Source organism: Channa argus, chromosome 9 (genome assembly GCF_033026475.1).
Source record: "Channa argus isolate prfri chromosome 9, Channa argus male v1.0, whole genome shotgun sequence".
Taxonomy (NCBI): domain Eukaryota; kingdom Metazoa; phylum Chordata; class Actinopteri; order Anabantiformes; family Channidae; genus Channa; species Channa argus.
Window position 1 is genome coordinate 25,869,895 of NC_090205.1, and position 10,571 is coordinate 25,880,465.

The 10,571-nt window shown below is 38.4% G+C and overlaps 1 protein-coding gene across 3 annotated transcripts; it reads left to right on the plus strand.

Annotated features, from left to right (window-relative positions):
* Positions 1-1,782: 1,782 nt before the first annotated feature.
* Positions 1,783-10,177, plus strand: LOC137133400 (sterile alpha motif domain-containing protein 9-like). Of its 3 annotated transcripts, none has more exons than XM_067516978.1 (4): positions 1,783-1,860; positions 2,581-2,623; positions 2,757-2,833; positions 6,493-10,177. In XM_067516978.1, the coding sequence occupies exons 3-4, from the start codon at positions 2,810-2,812 to the stop codon at positions 9,496-9,498; spliced, it is 3,030 nt and encodes a 1,009-aa protein (XP_067373079.1). In that variant the 5' UTR covers positions 1,783-1,860; positions 2,581-2,623; positions 2,757-2,809; the 3' UTR covers positions 9,499-10,177. The 3 variants fall into 3 exon arrangements, with proteins under 3 accessions (XP_067373079.1, XP_067373081.1, XP_067373080.1); XM_067516980.1 differs by having other exon boundaries at positions 1,829-1,860; positions 2,581-2,625; positions 2,796-2,833; XM_067516979.1 differs by lacking the exon at positions 1,783-1,860 and having other exon boundaries at positions 1,877-2,625; positions 2,796-2,833.
* Positions 10,178-10,571: the final 394 nt, after the last annotated feature.

Genomic DNA, 10,571 nt, shown 5'->3' on the forward strand with positions numbered 1-10,571 from the left:
CTTATTTGGTGGGATTCGGCTGCAGCTGGCCAACACTCACCAGGAGCAACTAAGTTGGGGTTGAGTGTCTTGCTCAAGGACACTTTGACATTTGACAAGGAGAAGATCAAACCAACAACCCTGGGATCGGTGGACAACTGCTCTCCCGCCTGGGCCACGGTGGCCCCAAGAGAACGGTACAGTACAGTTAGTGGATCTGGTGCCAATTTGTGCTGATGTGCTGTGTTCTGGTGGCACATGGCTGCTCAACACCTTAAGGCACCTGTTTTCATACTATACTCTGTATTTGTGTGTATGTGCCTCATTGTCATCACACTTAATTTCAATACTGCAAAATTGTAATTTGACATGTTTAAAATTAAAAATGCAGGGTTGAATCTTTTGAGTAACATGAATTTTGGTACAAGCAAGTAATACCACAGACTGTCAGTGCATTTAGTCTGGAAGCAGCTGCTTTCAGATGATGAGTAAAATAGACTGAGGGGAATAGAGTTTACAGCACTGTCTTCATAAAGTACGGACAGATTTAATTTGAAAAACCATTTACAGTTTCAGCATGTTAGGAAAAGGAAAAACTAAGTGATTATCAGCAACAAATGTTTGTCCAGGACATAAAATGGTTATTACATGTATGTTATAATGAGGTACTACCATGGTAACTACTAATCGAAAAATTACCAGATAATAGCTTTTTGTAAGCAATGGCTATATCCAGGTAATAAGAGGCCAAAATCACATTGGGTGTCTCTTGGTTTAATTGAGGAATAACAGAGAAGGGAATTCAATTGATTTTTTTTGTGTGTTTCCTCATTGTTTTCTGTCGTAGTCAACTGTTCTTACAGGAACAAACTTATCAGAAAAATGGCTGCTTAAATCAGCATGACTAATATATAACATGGTAAAACTTCTCATTGTCACATTTTTTTGCCATTGGTGTAACCGCATCCTCTATGGTTGCTTCATAGCAGAAGCAGATTTCCTGCTGTTGCTGTCACAGCGCCAGTCATTAAGTTTTATTATCATGCATTTAAGATGGCATATTATCTCTGCAAAAGATACATTGTTACCTTTTCTAACGGTTTATTATGTGACTATTTGGAGTTGTAGATAAGTTACCTATTTGACATTTCTGACACTGAACACTTTACTATGAATATACAGTTTATTATTTCCAAAAATATTTTTCAATTTGAGTTTAAAACCGTGCCTGCTGTTGCTTAATAGGGATTTTGTAAAATGAGTGCAGATACAGATGTTTTATGCCCATTGTTTCATGTTGCACTGTCTCTCTCTCGAGGGTGAGAACTACTCAAACAGTTCATAAACGCCTCCTCTGTACAGACAGTGGCTTAGACAACACCCATCTACACTTCCTGGGCCCTGCTTTTGTTTTCTACAAAGTTACTGTATTACTTCTACCTAGAGGCCACAGATTGTCACAGTCTTAAGGGCTCCATCCCTTTTCCTACATCAAGTTCGAAAATTAAGCATTAGCCAGACAAGTGTCATGAAACATATGCATGTTTATGTCTGATCACACAGAAATACTCACACGCATTTAGATATTTTACAAGCAAACAGATATTATGAAAATCATGAAAACTGTAACTGTCCAAATATGTATGAAAAAATATTATTAAGTTTCTTTCTTGTGTAGAATATGAGATACTAGGCCTTGTAAGATGTTCCTGTGACAGGTTAGGATGCCCAAATAAGGCACTTCCTCCAAACTACACTTTCGTTTAATAAGAATGAAAAGCAAAATGCTTCTGTGAAAACACGTATTCAGGAAGCTACTTAAACGAGAACAATCTTCTCTACCTTTGCTCAGACGAAAAGGACGAGGACTAAAACCATTTGGTAAGAGTTAATACTTGTGGTTTTTATGGTGAACTTTAATTTTTAACTGTTGTTAAAAATTAAAATAGATAGATGATAAACTTTGATCTAGCTGTCTTTCTGAAATTGTTCTTAAAACTTTATTTAATAAAATAAAAGGTACTGCACTTAAGCATATTACAGATTTCTTTAAATCACTCATTATTGGTCAGTAATTTACAGTTTTTATTTTTAATGCTAAAGTTAATTATAGACAATAGAGATACTCTGACTGTGTTTACATGGACTTAAATAACCAGGTTACACTGGACTTTCTCGAGAAAGCTGATTTCTTAAGTGTAATGTATAAAGCTGGTTTCCAAAATCAGGGTAGGGGATTGGAGAAAACCAAAGGCTGCAGGCAGTAACATGCAGCTAAGTGAATGAATGAACGAAAGTAGAGATAGTTAATGATCTAATGGCTTAGGGTCATTTTACAGGTAAACTCTGTGCGCCAGGCTTCTAAAGTCCAAGGTGGAGGAGAAATCAGATTACTCTTCTGCTGCATGTATATCCCATAATCAGGTTACTTAAGTGCATGTAAACGCAGTCGCTGTTCTATAGTGGTGAGAGAAAACAGATGTTGGAGTTTGCTTTCCAGGTTTATCATTAACATTGTTTCTATTGTATTTATGGCTGGGCATTGCTTAATTGATTTTTTTTCCTTTTCTCCACCCAAAACCTACAATGGACACATGGAAGTCTGAACCCTGCCTGAGATTCGTACAGAAAAGTAAAAAGAGAAGTGTGTAATAGATTTAACATTCAGTCTCACTAGTGAACATATATAAACACATACACACAAAAATAATAAAGCAGACTTGCAAACATTACAGTAATATGCTTTCAAAACGTGACCAATAGTAGCGTATTCCTAGGTGTGACTGCCTTTTCTTTCTTTCTACATTTGTGACGAGTGAACCAGGCAGTCATGGCTGACCAAGATCCAATGAAGGTAAATAGTTAGTTGTTGTTTCCAGTATTTAATTTTATTATTATTCTGGATTCTTCCGTACATTTTTCAGCATGCTATAAGTCCTACACGCTTACAGCTAGAAACATGGTTCCAACTGTAATATTTAAGTATTACAGTACATATGTTAAGTAGAGTTGATGTATTACTCTGTGGGCTGACAGCTGATGTACAATAATTGTTATGAATGTTTGTATGATTTCTTTTTTGCATTGCCGTCTATGAGAGCAATCTTAACACGGCTGTATCTTGGAAACTACACGTGATATTGTTATGAAACTTTCACGAAAGCTGCCCCATGATGAAATGCTTCACATGTTACAGTATGGGCTCTCTATCGCCACCGTGTGGTCAGTAATATAGCTCGTTTTTTAACTCCTAAAAAAAGTTTTTTTTTGCTGATTCTACTTTAGTACTACTACGTGCGCCACCTAACGGCCGTTCGCGGTACTATGGCTTTTTCGATCTTTTTTTTAAGCTAATGCAATGACTGACTTGAATGAAACTTTACAAATATGTGCTGGACACTACCCTGAACACGCGTGTTCAATTTCACGTCGTTTCTCCACTGGGGGGCGCTATGCTGGGTGTTTTTATTTTTGGTATTTTATCCTCAGAACTTCATTAGTGTTGAGAGGGCAAGATGGCAACAGTTGATTTCTTTGGACAGGCTGCCATCTGCTGGAGAGTTGGTGAATAGCAATGGAAAACTTCTTCATTGTTTCATGTGCTGTCACTTCTAAGTAGTTCAATATCTCAAAAACTGCACGAGCTAACGTGATGAATCTTTGTGGACAGCTGCCCCATGATGAAATGCTTCACATGTTACAGTGTTGCCTCTATTGCTCCGCTGGACATACTGCAAATCATTTTTATTGTTTTGTTTGAGTGCTGTCGCTTCTACAACGTTCAGAGCTGCAGATTCGGCGATGGCTGCAGCGGCTGGCTTTCAGCAATCACACGCATTTTCTGTAGGAAATGCCCATTCTAGTTTAAATAATTGTCATTTTGTTTGGAAATTGTCTACAGAAGCCAAGAAGCGAGTTTCAAATACAGAAAACTTACTGTGTACTTATTAGTACCAACGGTGTACTTGCACATTATCTATGAAAACAGATTTGTTGTTACTTGATAATACTAAAGAAACTTTGGGGACTAACTTTAGGGTAACAATGAGAATAACGTGAGATGAGAATAAGAAAACAGTGGACCTACAGTCTAGGTATTTTGTGGCTAAGGGGAACTTGGGGGAATGCGAAGCAGTGTAAAGTGCTTTGTGTAGCAATAGAGAAAAAAGCATTATATAACTGCAGACTTAACCATCGTACGTTTTAAAAATTACATGATAGGTGCAAATGAGAAAATAACTACAGTGTAAGAATGTGGTATACTTACACTGTTCCTACAGGTAAGAAGGGGCTAAGAGACCCTACTCTTAATTACCTTGTTAAAACAAAGGTAACAAAAACAAACAAAGGTTTAGATATAGTCATTTTTTACTAAATAGTAATTGTGTTTTTTTAAATTGACACAAAGCATGTAGAACCAGCTTAAGTACGTTGGACTTTAGTATTTTAAACAACTTATTTATAAAATCTTATTTTAGTACATGGGAAACAAAACCCTGCGTTTAGTTGAAAGGCAAAGTTTTTCTGTGCAGCTTGATAAACTCCAATGCTATTTAGGCAGAACAGGAGAATAATAAAAATACTTTATAAATTTAAAAAAAAAAGGTACCTCTTAACTACAAAGTACTAGCACTGGAGGTATTTTTCTCTTCATGTGATATTTAATAAGTAAATATCACAATATGTGGCTTTTGCAGATTACGACTAATACATTATTCTTCAAATTCTGAGTAATCAAATTACTATTCTATAGTGAATTTAGGCTTTTTGATATTAATGCCAGATTGAGGTGGTTTGGATGGTTTCAGAGAGACTGAATATATCAGTAGAAGGATGCTGAGGTTGGAGCTGCCAGGCAGGAGGTCTAGAGGAAGAACAAAGAGGAGATTTATGGATGTAGTGAGGGAGGACATGAAGTTAGTTGGTGTGAGAGAAGAGGATGCACAGGACAGGGTTAGATGGAGGCACATGATTCGCTGTGGCGAATAATAGTGTTAATAAACATCAATAATTATAAGGTGATGCAGAGGGTTTTTTTTGCAGCTTTGTCTCCTTGAGCGATGGTTATGGTACTTGTATCATTGCCTGTATACCTGCCTATGGTTATTAACCATGGTAACAAACATTAATGAGTTGAAGCTGTTTAAGCTATGATCTGTTTTGAAACTTACTTCCTGTTGTAACCTTCAGCAGTGCCCCCAGCTTTACCATCATTATCAGTTTAATTGCTTTCACCTTTCACAAACCACATCACACATTCATAAGTAGTAGTAGAAATAAAACAAATGCTTACGCACAACAAACTAAATAGAATGACCGAGTGAAATGAACAGAGCTCCAGGTTTAAAAGGGTTTGAGAAAAAAACAAAACAACAAAAAGTGCAAGGAGTCTAGGTGATCATCAGGTGGAGGGAGACGCTCAGTCGGGATCTGGGATGACAGGAGATGTCAGAAGCAGGTCGGTGAAATGCAGATGAGGAATACAACGTCGCAGATTTACTCAGAATATATTGCAGTAGGCTCCAGGTGAAGGGAGGCAGAAGGAGAAGGCAGTAGTTGGCGTCTGGTAGAGAGGGGAGGGGGGAGAGCTGTTGAGTCGAGGAGAGGGACCAGAGGGAGAACAAACATTCCCATAATTAGGGATCCAGTTCACAATTCAAAAGACAAAACTGGAGAACAGAGAACCAGAGACCGAGAAACACAGAGTAGAAGCATCCAAGGGAGCAGACAAAAGCAGAGCTGGGAAAAAGAGCCAGGGAAGATAAGCAGAGAGACAGAGAAGTAGTAGTGCAATACCAGATAAGTGCAGGGGCAAACGAGACAGGTCCAAAAAGAGAGTTTAATGCACGAAGTCAGGTCAAAACACAATAACAGGAAACCACTGAACATTTACACAAAGTGATCAGACGCTGGGAAAGAGAATGTGGGCTGCTTAAATAGAGAGAGAAGACACAGGTGAAAGCAATTAAAATCATATTAATGGTAAAGCTGGGGCACTGCAGAAGGATAGAACAGGAAGTGAGAGTTTCACAACAAAAGACCAGAGACAGAAGTGAAACTGAAGACTGTGATACAACGATGTGTCTGTAAAATTGCATTTGACAGTAGCAGAATAATAAAAAAAGAATAAAACACTAACACAACCACTGATAAAATATCCAGAGAGCTGGACTTATACACCAAATTCAATGATCCCATTTGAAGGCACATTGTACCATGAATGTGCTTAAATAGAATAACAAAGTACTTCATTACTTTCTATTGACCGATGACTTTTATTGTTTTGTTTTTTGAGATTTAATGTTAAAAACATAACACGTGAAAACTTTGGGGGGTAAATACTCTGTACAGGCAATGTTGGGGACAGTAAAGACCAAAAACTGTCTCAACATATCCGTGCGATTATCACGTTTAGATTAATTTAAAAATGTAATTTTTTTTACTCTTTAAAAATATTTAAAAGTGGTTGGAGTTAAAAATGTGATGAAAATAACGTTAAATCTTTTGTTGTAGAATCCAGAGGAGAACCTGAACCATGATACTTCCAGAGATGAGCAAGTGAAGAACAATGTGCGAAGAAACTCTACAAACCAGCTTAGACTCTGCCAACCCTATCCCTTCCAACAATACCATAATTCATATAGATACATTACAAACTATATTCTTAATGTCACAGAATCAGGCCCCTTAAACCTTATTGAACCCTGTCATGAGTATAAAGGTTTCATCAATACAACAGATGAAACCAGAATGACAAAGTTAATTTCAGAGGTTATTCGTTTTGCAGCTGTCTGCATGAATAGCCGCACTAATGGCACTATACACTTTGGAATAGGGGACAAGCCAAAGTTCATTCATGGTCAAGTGTTGGGAGTGGTTGTTGAGGACAAAGAGGCTTATGCAAACAAACTAAAATCTACCATTGATAGTTATTTTGAGCATAAACACATACAGGCTGCTCAAATGTGCATCAAACCTCCTCGATTTGTTGGGGTTCTCAACAAGAATATGACGTCATCAGACAAATGTGTGATAGAAGTGGACATAGTTCCTGACTCTATAATATGTAAAGAAGACCACTACCACACATTCATCACGGACACAAAAAAAGCCAAGAAGAAAGGAAGAGGCACAAATGGAACACAAGAAGAATCAAAACAGTTCTTTGTCCGAGATGGAGGTAGCAGCAGGGATCTTCTCAAGAATACCACCTTTGCCAAACCTATGGAAGAGTACAACACATATGTTGCCAGTGTGGCAAATCGATCAAAACTCCGAAAACAAGCTGAGGAGAAGCATCTCACTGTGATTAAAAGCAGCACTCAGGGCTTTAGGTTAAGTCAGATGATAACTGGTGGATCTCACTCTTTAGATAAGTCCCATTTTGAGCAGTACGTGATAGTAACTAACAAATCCCACCCCAGCCAGTTTGAATCACTTGGATTTCTTACAGAACTCAATCCAACAGCTGTTTTAGACTTTGATCCTGAATCAGCTAAACATGGATTGCAGTGTCACTTTGATCAGCAGAGTACAGTCCATTTACCAACAAAGTGTAAAATCACAGAAGGACTTGAGGACATTGGTAACAAACAGTTGAAATTAACTGGAAACACCAGCTGGGTTTTCTGTAATGGAGGTATTGAGGATCAGGCACCTTCAGACATAGACCAGTGGTTGATGGACAAAGGAGCCTCCGTTCAAGATGTGATTTCCTTCTTGTGTCGAAAAGATGTGCTTCCAAACAAGAGATTCCTCGTTGTTTTTTTACTTTTGTCACCAGTGAGTGAGATGATGGACCCACTTGTTGAGACTTACTCTAAATTCCAGAAGGAGCTGGGCAGCACAAATCAAATCCTTTCTATATGTGACAATGAAAATGCTCTAACCTCTTGGAAGAACCTGATAGAGGCTCGATGTGGAATCAACATCTCCGGTCGATGTATAAATGAGCTCAGTTTTGCCGAAGTCAACGGCACGATCCTTAGTCTTTTGCCAAAATACCGTAGAGCCAGCTGTTTTTTACCTTGTGGTGGGGGAAGCAAAGTGCTTCTGGAGAAGAAAGTAGAGCGTAGCCTGAATACTTTAGATGTGCTGTGTGTGAACCAGTGTGAGGGAGGAAATGTGGATCAAATTGCCATAGAGGAGAACTTTTACCGAGGAGGAAAACCCTCATGGTGGAATTTCTATTTCTCTGAACAGCTTATTAAACGAAACCATACAGACTTAATCCATAATAACATTCTAGATATGCGTTCATGTTCAGAGGCCTGCGTTTTGTTCAATCTCAGCCACGTACCTGGTTGCGGGGGGACAACTTTGGCTATGTATACTTTATGGTCTCTCCGTGACAAATTCCGTTGTGCTGTCCTTAAAGACAACAATGCTGACTTAGCTGAAATAGCTGATCAAGTGGTCAAACTTTTGATGTTTGATAATCAGGAGAAATTACCACGGGTCCCTGTTTTGCTTATGGTAGATGATTTTGATGATATGGACAAAGTATTTGACTTGCAGCAGCGTATTAAACATAAATGTAAGAAAAACATTAGGTCTGCACAGGTTATTCTCCTGAACTGCATGAGGTCAGAGTCCCCTGAACAGACTGAGACAACTGAACATGGTATTTACATTGGAAAACATCTCGTTAAAGATGAGCAGAAACAGTTTGAGAAAAAGCTGGAAGAACAAGAGAAAACACACAATAATGTTGAAACATTCTATACATTTATGCTGACGAAGAACAACTTAAAGGCAGAGTATATTCAGGGTGTGGTTCACAACACCCTGAGGAGCTTCAATTTCAAGGACAAACATTCCCAAATCCTGGCTATTTTATCTCTTTTGAATGTGTACTGCAAGGATGCATCTCTCCCTTTCTCTCTATGTAGGAAATTCGTCAGCCTAAATCCTAAACCCATTTTTGGAACATATGAAATTGACGAGATATTCGGGAAGTTTTCAAATTTAATTCACACCACCACAGCTAAGAGTCAGGGAGAATACAGAGCTGTAAAAATGATCCATTCAAAAATTGCAAAGTTTTGTCTGCAGGAACTTAAAACAACACATAATGTAACAAAAGCTGACATTACCAATCTGCTCCTGAGGACACATGAGCTTTATGAGCACACAGAGGACAAAGGCAAATTCTGGCAAGATGTTCACAGCATGTTAGTGGTGAGGTATTCAGACGGATTTCTATTTTTCTACCAGCTTTTTTTAAGATTTCTAAGACACATTTATACCCCTAAATTCTCAAATGATGGTGTTTTGGGAAACCAGACAACTCTTTTTAAAGAAATAGAAAGTGAAACTCCAGAGTTGTTAGAGATGGTGCTACTAAATGCATCAAAGAGGTTTGAAAATGAAGCCAGTATCGCTCACTTACTAGCTACATATTATAGCCAAACTCAGGATTTGAAACAGGCTGAAGAATGGAATCACAAAGCAAAAACCAAGATCTCATTCTCTTTCCCTCTGGGGAGATTACAAACCATAGAAAATCTGAGAAACTGATGCTTAAAATCATTTGGATTCCTCAGAGAAAATCTGATACAAATAATAATTAGAACACATCGAGATTCAGAGGAACTTTGTGAATTTTAATGTTTTAAATTTCCCTTTTGACATGAACCATTGGTTTCCAATAATATGGTTGGGGTAGTCATGTTTGCTGTGGACCCATCAATCCCCTGATAGGTTTAGATGGCTCTTTCCCAATAGGGGATTGGCCATTTGAATATATTTAGAGTGGCTGCAAACGTGGGTAGAGCAGTTGTCTCGGGAGCACATCCCTGGCTGCAGAGAGTCGCTGGATTTCCAGCTGCTTATCTGCGCCAGTGGGTTCCAGTGCATAAGTACCCCCCACATGTAGTAGCACGAAGACTAGGGGTGAGTTAGATAGTCTTGTGTCAGATAGGGCTGGGGAGGGTCTTTGTGGGGGCTATCCTCAAACTGGTATTGTAACCAGTGGTTCATGTACTAGCAACAACCTCTGAATCCAGCTGTGACCTTTCTGTATGAAGCTTACATATTCTATCTGTGCCTATGTGGGTTTTCTATGAGTACTGCAGTTTCCTCCAGCCTTCCAAAGATATGCAGAACTTGTTGTTTTGTAATAATTTGCAGATGCTGTATGTACAATTTTGTAAGTCTGTATTCTGGGCATAGAAATAAATCTGTTCATTTACAATAATGTAGAGTGTGAGTTTTTTATTAATAATATGACACTTTTCAGTAGAAACAGCTGGACATCAGAGGAACGACTCCAATGTGTGTCATCGGACATGTGGGTCATAAAATTTACAATAAAAAATGTGGGAGAAATTTTAAAATGCAACACTGTTCACTTTTTACTGCTCTATTTTCACACTTCTGGCAGATCTAGTATTTGCATTGTGTTTAGACCAGAGTTTCCTTAGTGGGCACTTCTTCTGTTTCCCAGCAAGAAATCCTGTTTCTGGCTCAACAAAGAAGGATAAGTGACAAGGACTTGCTTAATGATTCCTGACCAGTGTGAATTTACCTGTTTGTGTGTTCTGTAAGGTTCATTTGCCTCAACTCATTCCTTTGTCCTTTTGTGTGAACTA